Here is a 14153-nt window from a genome sequence, read left to right as displayed (position 1 = left end):
GCAAAGAAACCTTTATATGCTTCTTTATGTAAAATGTTTTACTTTCCTTGGATTGTGGCACACCTTAAGCAAAGTTCATATTGCTTTGATTACATTATTAAATACATATCTTTCTATCTAGAATTGGGCATACATTTATGTTAATAATTGATTTTTAAAAATCATCACAGACTACAAATCAAAAGGGTGATAAATTATTGCTACATTTCACCCTCCTAATGATACCCCTAGTTAGCTCTCTGTGAGTCTTTACAAATAAGCAAAATGTTAAAAATCATTTAAATGTGTTAACAGATTTTTTTTTCCTGATAATCAGAAACGTAGACTAAACATGAAGTTAAGAATATGGGGCAGGATTTGATAATTAGGGAAGAATACGTAGACTTACTCTGTTTTGAAAACAACATTATGTCAGCTTTTTATTTGGCCTGTACTGACTGTTTTCCTAAAACAATAAAAGCATTAATTTCCAGCAAATATAAAAAACTGACAAATTCTTTATTGCTTCAGTTATAACCTACCAATAAAACTTTAGAATTGTTCCAGGATTGAAAAAAAAGAAACCTGTATTTCATGTATTTAGAAATAGTTAATTGTGCATTTGTTTGCTCCTTTTAAGTTCCTCCTAGATATCATAATGTATTCAAACTTGCCATTCCTCCCACATTCCATTTTAAGAATGTAGCTATCACATAGGATAAAGTTTCAAGATCAAAGAAGCCTGTATTCTTCCTCCCCCCACCTTTCCTTTCTTTAACATCCAGGTATCCCCAAAACTTGTGCAGTATTACTGTGCATGAAAGGTTGGTTTCTTGCAATTGGTTACTGTACTTGTGAATTGCTTATGGAAGGACATGGCTTTGGAACTGGCAGCGCAATCAACAGTCACTTCTTTGTCAGTCATCAGTAACTTTACTTAGCTTTCTATGGGAAATTACAATTTCTCTTCCACAAAGCTGATTCCTACTTGAGCAGCAATTGGCAGCAGCAGTCAATTATGTTCTGACTTAAATCATTTTCTAATAGCAGCAGATTAACTCAAGTTTCTGATTAAAGTCCAAAAGGGTTATGAAGATAAAGGTAAGCAAGAAAATCGTTTATCTGATTAGAGTACAAAGGTATGTTTTTAAGGCACTTAGTCTGGTATGAGCTATATTCAACCTCTAAATTTTCATAGTTATTTCTGGCTCTTTTCCCAAACTTGTTTTTGCAATTTTTTAAAACTCAATGTGTTTTAAGTGTGTGGCAGTCTTTACTTCATAATACTCTTGTTCTAAGCTTTATAAGGTAGGTTAATCAATTTATACAGCTGAAATACAAAAACCGCATATAAGTTGCAAAAGTACGGATAACCATTACATGCTAATTCTTTGCTGTCATCTAGTGGTAGTCCAGATTTTTGAGCAGTTTAGAAATTAAAGTGATTCAGGCAACCTGATTGTCAGGAATGTATCTTTATCAGTTGGAGGTGAATGCAGAGGAAGAAAGAAATTGACAGCATTGAAGGAGAAATAAAACTTTCATGATTGTCCTGGTATTTAAGAAGAATTGTAGGTTTTATTCCATTTAGGCTCCCATCTTTCAGGTTGTACCTACCTAATTATTAGGACCAAGGAACACTTCAAGGCTGAATACTTTGTACTTACCTAAATAGGTTTCCAGCCTTCAGCAAAAAAGAAAAGAGAAAGTGTGTATATGTAATTTTTAAGTGAAGAGCAGCCCAAAAGGAAATATTGTAAATTTGTCTAACATAAAATTTGATGTTTTAGGTCCTCTCTCTCTCTCTCTCTCTCTCTCTCTCTCTCTCTCTCTCTCTCTCTCTCTCTCTCTCTCTCTCTCTCTCTCTCTCTCTCTCTCTCTCTCTCTCTCTCTTTCTCTCTCTCTCTCTCTCTGGGTACTACAGTGATAAAAAAGAGCTTTTGGTTCACTAGCTCATCTGTTTTGCTTTCTGTTCATCATACTGCATTTAAAATTGTGTATTGTAAGCTATTTTGGAAAGCATTATGAGTTATTCTAATTGAAATGGGTTTTGTTTTTAGTTTTGTCTTGGCAAACAAATAGTAATGGGACTTAAATTTGAAACATGGCAAGAACAAACAATATAATCAAATAAATGTTTAGTTTGTATGATTACCAAGATATATATATTTCTATACATTTTATTGTATATGTAATAGAAAAAAGCATTCTTAGTAGCCGATATGCATAGAAGTATGCAGATACTTGTGAAAGTTCAAAGTTTGATTGCATTGGTAATCCAACTGCTAAATAGGAATTTGATTCTGAAATCTATATAGTACTAAAACACTAATCTTCATGGCCTTTAGCTGGACAAAATAGCCCATCATAAGGCAGCAATTTTCATACCAAGGTACTCAAATAGGTTACTTACAGAATGCACCTAAAATCTAAAACCCATGACTCCTGAAGGAATGAAATTTGGGGAAATCATGGCTGCTTCAGGGCTACAGGCTGGTGGTCATGTACTCATTTTTAGTATTTTGTGACTATTTCTCAGTCAGTCTCGCAATCCCTCCCTCCCTCACCCTGCAGTAGTCACTCACCTATCTGCAGGAAAGAGAAGGGAAGAAAGGAAGAGAGGAACAGGAGGAAGGAACCTCACATACCCTTGCTGGCCCATGTATCCCTTGAACAACTTCCCCAGCCAATGCCCTCTGCAGGTCTTTCCTGACCTACACAGCACCTCCTGCGTATGCTCATGCACCTTCCCAGACCAGTGTTGTCTCCCATGCACTTTCCCTGACCCATGCAGCACTATTATGCACTCACACACACCCTTCCCAACCTGTGCCCCTCTTGCATGCCTTCCTGATCCATGAGGCACACCTTCAGGCTCACACACCATCCTGACCCAGGCTGCCCTCCTTGAACACCATCCCCAACCAGCCTGGCACCTCTTGTGCACTCCCAAGCAATTCAGTGCATTTTCCCAGCTCCTACCATCTCTACCAGCACAGGACCTCACACATACCCCTGCCACCCCCTTGAATTGTTCTTGACCCATGCCACCCCCTGTATACCCTACCTGACCCATGCAGCACCTTTTACACACCCGTGTAACCTCCTCTGCACCCTTTTTTATCTGTGGCACCCCCTCACACCCCCTATTAAACCTACACAGCACTTTTTGTGCACCCCCAGGCAGGCTTTCTGCCCTACAACGTCCACCTTCATACCCTCCCTGGCCTGTATGATATCTCTGATGCATACCCACCCATCTTTCTCAACTCGTATGGTACCTCTTGCGTGCCCCCACATACCATTCCTGACCCACACCCCCATGCATCCCTTTGCTTCCTTTCTCACCCAGTAGTTGTTTACCTGCCTTGGACCTTAGACTTGCATCTTCCTGCTGGCCTCCCCACTGACTTTCTCCCTGCAGCCTTACTACGCACAAAGTAAATGGGGAACCCAGCAGAAAGTCAGAGTCACTCCCACTCCCTATTTGCCGACTTTGAGTAATTCTGTTTCTCTGTTTAGGTAAGGAAATAACTCTGAAACGTTGACCCAAGAGGGCAGGGATTGTCTAGTTCAGGGGTAGGCAACCTCAGCTCTTTTATGACTCATGGACTTCATCTCCCAGAATTCCTGAGTCAGCTATGCTGACTCAGGAATTCTGGAAGTTGAAGTCCATGAGTCATAAAGGAGCCGAGGTTGCCTACCCCTGATCTGGTTCGTATGAAATTAACCAAGGACTGACTCCTTCGTGGGTTACTTTTCTTTGTTACACAAATTTAACAAACAGTAAATTATTTACAAAGTGCTGCCTGAATAATAGTACAAATGTTTATGTGTCAAAAACCAGAGAGTCATACTTGTCCATATTTGAAGCAAAAAATGATACCAAATGGTTAATATGTATCAGTAGACAAACTCGTTCTCAAAGAAGAAGATACCTTGAGACTGAGAAGCAGAAGTACTGTATGCGATTACAGCAGTCCCAATATTAGCACTTTCAAAGGTTGTGGGTGGGGGAGAAGGGCTTTCTTCCAGGGTCCCCGATAAGCCAAAAAGTATCTTTTGGTCAGAGAAAACTTAAAGTACCTTTAAGCAGAAGCAGATAAAAATGATAGGATTTTTCTCTGATTGCTTGATAGTCCTGGATTAAACCTTAAATTCCTAAATAATAAGTGAAATATGTGTACCTTTTAAGAGAAGAATAAACACCCTGAATTGATAAATTTGGTACAAAACCAGATATCTCTGTACTAAATATAGGGTCCTGTACAGCGGTGGGATTCAAATATGTGAACAACTGGTTCTCTGTGTGAATGCCACTTCTGGAAGTCCATTCTTGGCCTGGGCAACAAAAAAATTAGCTACCGGTTCTGCCGAAGTGGTGCGAACCAGATGAATCCCACCACTGGTCCTGTAGTGTTGGAGTGGAATGTACAGATATTGGGTTGGGGGAAAGGGCAGTTCAAGCTAAAATTTAAGTATACCTGTATCCAATATAATTAAATATCCCTAACAGAGGGAGTATCCATGTGGTTGAATTTATGGGGAAAGTTTTAGGAGGAAGAAAGTTTTAAAAAAGCAACCTTCTTTCGTAGCAATAATATCACTTTCATATCCAAAACCTAAATATGTAGACAGAATCTAAATTTAGATATCTTAGACAAGGAACATGAAAAACAATAGCCTCATCCTTACCAGCCTGCCACTGAAATCCTCCACATACAACTGAAAAGTTTCTGTTTTAAACTGTTTGGAGCCCAAGTGGGAAAATTTCCTTGGAAAGCTGGGAATGCTTCAGTCCTGTTACAGTGTTACTCACTGTTACTCAATCCTCTGCCAATATTACTCAAATGATATTAATCTTCTTGAGATACCAACATCCATGCAGTTATATATATTATATATATATATATACAGCTGTAAAGGCAAGTACTTTATTTCTTCAGTTTATCATATTGATGCAGCTATGTACAAAGTTTTTTGAGAGCGCTCTGGATAACAACGCTTGAAAAATGATGTTACAACATTTCACTACAAGTTCCTGCTTGCTCATTTTAGTTTGGCTATAAAATAATAGCAATAGAATTACATCAATGAGCTTTGTTTCCCACAGACAACATTATATACAAGCTTAATTGACCTAAGAGGCAAAAAACAACCTACTTTTCTGGACAAATGCAACCGCCAATATATGAATTCTGATGTCAAAAAATGGCAATCACTTTAGCATTCAAATAAATGCTCAGGATGTTTTCTCTATAAACATAGCTGATAATAAAACTATGTTTTATTATTTTAGGTGGTTTCCTGTAATGTAATTGGAAATTCCTTCCATTTTCTTGTCAGTGTATCCCAAGCTCCACCTCTTACTGGAGAATGTCAGTCTTACAGTATAAAACTATTTCCACTTCATTTGCAGGTAATGTTTTGAATTTAAATTAACAAAACTTGCAGTAAGATATCTTACATATGTATTAATTCATTTAGTCCTCTTGCACATTCTTGTAAGTCAAGGTACATAACTTCTTCTGGTAGGGGACATATCTACTCTTTATGTGATTTGTTGGGGGGACACTCCTTAAAAATAGTATGGTCTGGATGAAAACTAAATTTGATCTAATATTCTTTATATTGAATTAATATAGTTGATATTTTTTACAAATTAATGATCTATTAGTAATTTTCACCTTATTTTTTATTAAAAATTACTATTTTAAACAAATTTTGAAGGTTTTGTTCAATATTGTTGTCAGCCATAGACTCAGCTATTTCTTCTTTCCATATATTGTTCTCTTAATTTACTGCATTATGGTTCAGTTTGGCTACTGTATTGAAAACCTACATGGAATCTCCTTATAATTCTGCTCTGTAGTTAAGGAAACTACATTTAATTGTAGTTTCCTGTTTGACCCAAACAAGGAAATATATTTAATGACTTTTAAACAAATCAATAGAAGCCAAATTTAAACTACAACTTCATATTATGATTTATTTAGAGACAAGTTTACCAATTTGGATATAATGGGAGTATATGTTTAACTAGCTTCTGGTTTGTTTTGTATCAAGAGAAGAGTGAAGCAGTTGTAATATATGTGGGCATTGGTGCTTCGAACCAGAAAACTCTATTTAAATTTAGAATTTCTAGTCAATACTATAGATAGAAACAAAAACTTAAAATCTGCATATTTGATTGAGTACTTCATTTATAGTTAGTGTAGGACAAACTGATCAGTGAATGCTTAGCATTTACATTTTAAATTTGTTAAATTCTAATGCATACCCATCAGAAATTATGTCAAAATGCTAAGCATTTACTAATCAGTTTGTCCTACACCAATTATGGAGTTTGTAGCTTTCCCAGTCTGGGGCTGGGAAAGAGATGCTAGGATCAAACTCCCAGAATTTTGAGTCACCAACCAAAGATTGTCCAGCTAGTATGGTCAATTATGAAAACTGAGGACTAATTGATCCCAAAGGTGGTTATAGTTCACTGAACTGTGCATGTACTAGATTGCATTTTGATTACAGAGAGTGAACATCTATAACTAGGATAATCAATCTGCTGTTCTTCAAGAATTTTAAACTACAACTTGCATAATTGTTTACTATTGTCAAGCTGCCTGGAATTGCTGGGAATTGAGGCCCAAAGTATTTGCAGGGTGTGTGTGTGTATATGTTTACATCAGATTTCTATCTGAATTTATATACCCAACATAATTTAAAAATTTCAAACAAGAAAGATCCTGTACCACATGCTGAACTGCAATTTATATAAAACTGCAACTGGTATTAACACCTGCTTAAATTTGCAAAATAGAAATAACAATCCTTAATAAACTATCATTATCAACAGCTAAAACTTTCAGCAAAATCCAAAGAGGAAGACATCCAGATCAAGTGGTCATTCATCTACTCCTCTGAAACAAATATTGAAGTCAAACCTACTAATGTGAAAAAAGTAAGCATGTTGCCATTTTCTTATATGTAACTACAGCAGATTTAAATAAATAATTCTAAACATTTCCTTATCCCTTCTCTAAATCACTAGCCCCTTGATTCTACAATCCAAAGGACTGGCTTCTAAGTAAATATAATTAGGAGCAAGGTTTCTGGCATACTATGTGTGTAATGTGACAGCCTTTTGAAAGGATGACAATTACAGGTTGCTGTTAAGTTTTGCAATAGTAATTATATGCTGCTACTTCTAAAAACAATTGCAATAATAGTCTATAAAGCCTCTTAGTATTTGCCACTAGGATAGACAACAACAGCAAACTTCGGTATACATAACTACTTTACTACTATTTCCTTGGAAATTACTATTTTCACCGTATATACAGCTGCCTGTAAAACACAGGATTTTTAAAGCTATATGGATGGTAACAAGAAAGGCTGTTTTTTGTCTCCACTTGTTTATTGGACAGAATTCAAAATATTGCTGGAGGTCTCTGTTGCTGGAGGGAGGCTTTAACAGATTCTCCTTTAAAAAAAAAAAAAGGCATTCTTAAGGTTCAAATGCTTTGTGCTTCCTAAGCACTAACTATGATTCATGAATTGAAGATAACTACTGTATACCCTGTTGAATGTTCAGGAATTAAAAAAAGACAGGGCCATGAAAGACCTATGAAATTGGCTATTTATTCATAAATTGTATTTATGAATAAAAATCAGTAGTTCTACATAGTGGGCATCCCACTCCCCCATTCAATGAAATTACAACTCCCTGAATTCACAGCAGGAGGGGGCACCAGCTTGTGAAAAGCTGATATAGATGGATATAGATGGCACAATGCCACAGAGTGAATGGAATAGCATTTATATGGACACTGATAATGCTGAAATGTGCTCTATTGACTTTATTGAGACAATATTCTGTAATTAAATTTCCCGATTAAATATTTATAATTCATGCCTAAACTTTGCATTAAAAATTCACCTTTGTTAAAAAACAAAGCAAGAAAATTTTACATAGTGTAAATTAAATATCAGCAGGTAATTTCAATCTTGGTGAGCTATGTGAATTGGCACTTTTAAAAAAGTTATAAGGAGCCCTCTAAAACTAGTCAGACAATGTGTGTTCATTGAATTTTGGTTAATGTACATTACTTACCTTCAGAGCTGACTTTTGAAAAATTAATGGATTAATTGAATGCAACTGTCAATATTTACTCAAAGCACTCTTTAAAATTAGTGTCATGAAGCCAGTCAACTCATTAGCCTCTTTCCCCTAATGATCCCCATCAAAACAACTGATTCCTCTCTTTTCCCTGCAGCCACTTTTCACTTCCTCCAAAAGTGAGGCATGTCTTTTTTGTCTGTCTGTCTAATTACGTAACATAGTTTTAACCAATTGTTGGCCAGGTTTGGGCTGAAGATACTCCTGAGCTTTTCAGACATTCCTGCAATGTATGGAATGACAACATTGCTTCGTTTATTGTTCTGGATGAAAAATATAATGGAAAGGAAAAGTACAGTTGGGTGTAATCTATTAGTGACCATTCAACATCTCAATAACCTTCCCAATATTCAGATATAAACTAAATACTCTGAGGAACCAAATTTGATGGCTCTTGTAGAAGACCCATGAAGCAATACCAGAGGCAATCGCCTGGATAGCTAGATTAGACATCCACTTACTGTATGAGGCCACTGCCGTAAAAGTTTTGTGTATAATTACATGGATTATGTGCATATATTTACTTCTCTTTGTCATGTTTTCCTCATATGCTAAATAAGTGTTTAATCATTTGCAATTTGATGTTTTGCTGTCTGGCTTTCATAACTATTATGTTTGATGCATTGTCACTGAGGTGCGTTAGCATTTTCCATTTTGCCTGCTTATATGTTCCATATCATGGTCTTCATTTCTCTGTGATGCACAAATTAGATACAGAGTACATGAAGTGATCTCACATCTGTATACATTTGTCTGCCTCTACATGTACTATTTATTTTAATCTGAGCTCATTCTTCTTCTAGAATTGGAGGGTAATATAATTTTGCAATGTAGAATTTGTAGAGTAGATGATGCTGTAGTTTGAATCAATGAGCCAAGCAGCATGCTGAATACAATCTTGAAGGTTTTCTCCTATATGCTCTTCAAAGTTTTAAAAGCAATGCCACCGTTTTTCTCTTTATAGGATCAGACTCTTGGGACATGCACTGCATTAGAAACATTTAAAAGTGTGTTGCAGAATCTCATCAGTTGTACATCACCTGTTATGATTCTGAGTACAAGATCTACTGATATAAAAGGAACACAGGTATAGTTTTATTTAAATTAATGGATTTGCTCATTGCTGCTTTGGCTCCTTTTTCATCCTTCCTGTTGAAAGATTTTCATAATTTAATGCCTCAGCTGAGTCTACATAAATGATTCATGTGCCTATGCAATGCTTGTTGATGTTGAGATTTAATGTATGAGAACAGCATTATTTATTGCACATTTATCTCTAATGAAGCTATTTATTTTTTTTGCTTCCTATTGACAGAATGTACAGAATACAGGGGCCATTCCTCAGGGTGCTAGTCCTCCTAAGCCCCCAAGGGCTCATGAACTAAAACTGCTCATGAAAAACGTCAAAGTAATACTCACCAATCATAATATTGCAGGTATAATCATTTATACTTCGTTCTCCCTGTACCCTCCTGAATTGTATAATATATATTCTGGTTTAATTGCAATCAGTAGATTAAAGTAGATGCTATAAACAAGGAAAAGGAGGCATTTTAATCAGGAATGCATAGCATTATTGACTGGTTTTAATTTCTGTTCTCTATCTTGTTTCAAGTATCAAGAAGTTTTATAAAGATTTTTTTTTATTCTATGTCAGCACCTGATGTGTATCCTTTTTTTTGTTTTGTTATGATACTGTACTAGAACCATTGGCCTTTGTGGGAGACATTTCATAACATCTTTGCAGAATTCAAATTCATACCCAGAGGTCTGTTGTTTCAGGAATTTGAGCTTGCCCCTTTACAATATTGTGTGGCCCAGTTTCCATTGAGAAGTGGTGGATAATGCACATAGAGATCTCTATATTTAGCATGGCTACTTTAGTAGCTGTATTGTAAATTAGAACACGCAAAATGTTTGGAATGCAAAGTACCCTATTTCAAGTACAAAATGCCTCGGGCTCAAATATGAAACCACTGTTTTGAGTCTAAAATGGACCATTTCAAACATTTCATTCAAAACAGAATAATTTGTATTTGAATCAGTTGGTTGTGAATTTCTTATTATAAAGAATTTAATATCATTGCAAATCAAGTGCAAAGATTTTTTTTAAGCAGTTCTTAATGTTTATAGAAGGGGGAATAGGAAAGAGTTCAAGGCCATCTACATATTCTTATATGAGATAAACTTTTCCTATTCTTTCTTTTAGAATTGGCATGTGCTAACAAGTATAATGTACAAATCTGCAATAATATCTTTGCTATACTCTTCTAATCTTTATATATTGAAGCTTCTTAATTTATATGAACACTTGTGGATCTCTCTCTCAGCGATGGCCTTTTGTGATTGGAATAGGATTATAGGCATAAAGAATGTACAGAGTGTAAATTGGTGAGACAGTTCTGCTAGCCAAATACTATCTTGAACATACCTCACAAGATTTGGAGAGTCAAACATTCAGACAGCTCATAACATCATTATCATCAGCCTTTCAGTCATGTCTGACCCTCGGCCACTGTATGAATCAGCACTCCCCATGCCCCCCTGTCTCGCATTACCTCCTTCAGATCCATCATAGTCATCCCAATGTCATCTTTTATAGTGTCCAGCCACCAGGTACTAGGGCAGCCCCTTCTCCTTTTTCTGCTGATGATTCCCAGCATGACTGGCTTTTCGAGTGACTTAGCTCTCATGACATGACCAAAATACGACAGCCTGTTTGGCAATCTTGACTTCAAATGATATTTTTGGTGAGGTTCAGTGTAGGACGTCTTTGTTACCTTTGCAATCCGTGGGATGCCTAATTGTTGCCTCCAGCACCACAGTCCAAAGGTGCCCATCTTTCTCCAATCTGCCTTTTTTAGAGTTCAGGTTTCACAGACATAAGCAGCAATTGGAAAAATTATTGAATTACCTGCATTTGGTTCTGAGGTTTTACTCTTCCAAATGTTATTCATGCCAAACATTGCAATTCTTCCAAGTGCTATATGCCATAATATCAAGTGGTCAAACATCAAGTACTAAGTCATGCAATATGTGTTTAAAGGGGTGAGTACATAACTTGTCCATCAGGTTTTGTAAGCCTTTACGAGCCTGTGCTTGCATACTTCCTTCAGGGAATTCAGGGGAGGTGAGCATTAAGGAAGACAAGTGGTCTACCCACATTGCTTCTGCATTCTTTACTGTGTTTTCCTCCTGCTTTCTAAACTTTGACCCTGTTTTGATTGAATTAATCTTTGAACTAGATTTTGGTTGGTTTAAAATGTGGTTTGGCTACTTTTTTCTTAATGAAGGTGTACATGACTGGCTAATAATGACTTTGACTTCTTAAACAATTTTAATAATAACAATAACAATAATAATAGTAATAGTAATAGTAATAATAATAATAATGATAATGATGATGATGATGATGATGTTGGAAGGGACCTTGGAGGTCATCTAGTCCAACCCCCTGCTCAGGCAGGAAACCCTATACCATTTCAGACAAATGGCTGTCCAGTCTCTTCTTAAAAACTTCCAGTGTTGGAGCATTCATAGCTTCTGGAGGCAGGTTGTTCCACTGGTTAATTGTTCTAACTGTCAGGAAGTTTCTCCTTAGTTCTAGGTTGCTTCTCTCCTTGATTAGTTTCCATCCGTTGCTTCTTGTCCTGCCTTATTGAGTTGTATTTTTCTCGGTCCATTTTTTTTGTCATAAAAGAATAAATCACTCTTTTGCACATAAGAGATATCTCAAGCTTTTGATATCTCCACCAGCTTACTTCTATTTGGTCATCACACAGATAGTAAACATTGCAGTATTTATGTGTTGGTACATGTTTACATTCATTATTTAAAATCTTCCAAGCACAGCAGGAGTTCTTATATGGATAAGAACTTACATTCCATTAACTCACTAATTTGAAATTCATAAAACCAATTTTTTTATGTAGCTGCACATCAAGTAAGAAAGTCTTGTTTTATTTAAGTTTATTTTTTTTTCTATTTCCCTTATTACAGGTATCATTAACCCCATCTGTGTAGTTCAACTCAATGACCCTTTGCAGAAATTTTGTACCTCTTTTGCCAATTATCCCATGGACTTTTCTTGGAAAGAGGAATTTATTTTGTAAGTACTCCTTGTAATACTTTTACAAGTGTGGTAGAAAAAAATCCCTATTTTTTTTAATCCTCCTAATAGGAAAAATCGTATTAGTTTACTGAGGCTGAAAGCCTATATACGGTAGTACATAGCATAGCATGAAGAATAAGGGGTATGATTGCATCCTTATTTTTGATTCTTCTGGAATGTCAATTATACACCCACATCACACACTGGCAAATATTGTACCATGGGGACAGGGTAGGATTTTACGTTTCTTTTGTTGTATGCTGTTTGAATCTTTGACCATTTCTTGGTCTAATTTGCTGCTGCTGTCTGGAATCTATATTGGATTTTGGGATGGGATAGAATAATAGCTGTAAGTGTGCACGGGATGGGGGTGGGTGGCACAGTTCTGTGCTGGTTTGGCTCCTTTCTTCATGGCAGGTCCCAATTTACTATTGATAGGGAGTGAGAGGTTCAGCCCTCAGGTGCTATTTTGTGGTGTACCACTCCTTTTCAACATCTACATGAAACCACTGGGTGAGATCATCCGTCACCAAGGGTTGAAATATATATTGACATCCAATTCTATATTTCCACTTTTGGTGACCCAAGTGATGCTGTGGCCACCCTCTCGCAGCACCGGGAGGCTGTGGGGGCCTGGATGGGGGACAAAAGGCTTCAACTGAAGACTGAATGGCTTTGGGTATGTGGGGCTCCGTGATCCAGGACTTTGTCATCTTTGAGTCTGAATGGGGTGGCACTGCCCCAGAAAGACCCGATCTGCAACTTGGGGATTCTCCTGGACTCGTGATTCCTGTTCGAGGAACAGGTGGCAGTCACAGCTAGGACAGCCTTTGCACAACTTCATGTTGTGCACCAGTTGCGGCCTTTCCTGGATCAGGATTCCCTGCACTCAGTCGTTCAGTTTCTAGTCATCGGCTGGACTATTGTAATGTGCTCTACATGGGGCTACCCTGGAAGAGCATTCAGAAGCTACAGTTGGTACAGAGTGCTGCAACCTGGGTACTTTTCAGGGGCCCAAAATGGCCCCTGTAACACTACTGCTCCGCGAGCTGCATTGGTTGCCAGTCTGTTTCCAGGTGCAATTCAAGGTGTTGGTGATCACCTTTAAAGCCCTTCATGGCATGGCCCCAGGTTACTTGAGGGACTGTCTCACCCCACTGGGAGTGGCCCGTACCACTTGTGCTGGCAGAGGAGGCCTGCTGCAGGTCCTATCAGCCCAATTATTCTGGCTGGTGGGGTCCAGGATGAGGGTCTTCTCTGCTGTTGCTCCTGCCCTCTGAAAGATCTTGCCCCCTGCTGTGAGGTTGACCCCAACCCCAATCTTTTCATAAGGGCCTAAAGACGTGGCTGTGCAGTCGCTTGGGGCCCAAGTGGGGGAAGAGCGCAATGGAGGTGGTTGATTAATAACAGATCACACCTTCCCCCATGTTTCCTTGGTTTTAATGTCCTTCTATGTTTTTAACTGTATATGTAACTGTAAGCCTCCCAGAGGTACCCTATGGTAAGATGGGCAGCCTATACATTTTATAAATAAATAAATAATAAATCATGGCTGAATTTTAGAAGGACAGAATATGCTCTTTGTTTCTATATGCTCCTGTTTGACTGAAGTCTTTTTCAATAGTTCACATCAGTGCAATCCTATGCAAACCTACTCAGAAGTAAGTTCTACTGAGTTCAGTGATTCCTATTCCTGGAGGAGTGGGAATATGATTGCAGATTCCAACCACAGAAATAGAAACAGCTGAATACAAAGCTACACTTTCTTTATAGTTAACTTAATTTAAATACTACAAATTAAACATTGGTAAACTTACTGAATTAGTGAAATGATGCTAGCATTGCATTCCAGTACTTCAGTAGGTTTATTGATGATTAATTGTTAAT

General features: G+C 37.3%; 1 protein-coding gene across 1 annotated transcript in view; it reads left to right on the top strand.

The window, feature by feature from the left end:
• The first annotated feature begins 2201 nt into the window (after positions 1-2201).
• Positions 2202-14153, top strand: part of C2CD2 (C2 calcium dependent domain containing 2) — a 23453-nt gene continuing 11501 nt past the window's right edge. The window contains exons 1-6 of the mRNA XM_015822586.1: positions 2202-2252; positions 5279-5398; positions 6833-6937; positions 9120-9242; positions 9471-9591; positions 12155-12263. Of these exons, the coding sequence (XP_015678072.1) occupies positions 2202-2252; positions 5279-5398; positions 6833-6937; positions 9120-9242; positions 9471-9591; positions 12155-12263 (629 nt within the window). The remainder of the gene's footprint in view (positions 2253-5278; positions 5399-6832; positions 6938-9119; positions 9243-9470; positions 9592-12154; positions 12264-14153) is intronic.

This window comes from Protobothrops mucrosquamatus, unplaced genomic scaffold (assembly GCF_001527695.2).
Source record: "Protobothrops mucrosquamatus isolate PMUCROS unplaced genomic scaffold, P.Mucros_1.0 scaffold1613, whole genome shotgun sequence".
Taxonomy (NCBI): Eukaryota; Metazoa; Chordata; class Lepidosauria; order Squamata; family Viperidae; genus Protobothrops; species Protobothrops mucrosquamatus.
The sequence above is the reverse complement of the archived record's forward strand: the minus strand, read 5'-3'. Positions and strand labels throughout refer to the sequence as shown.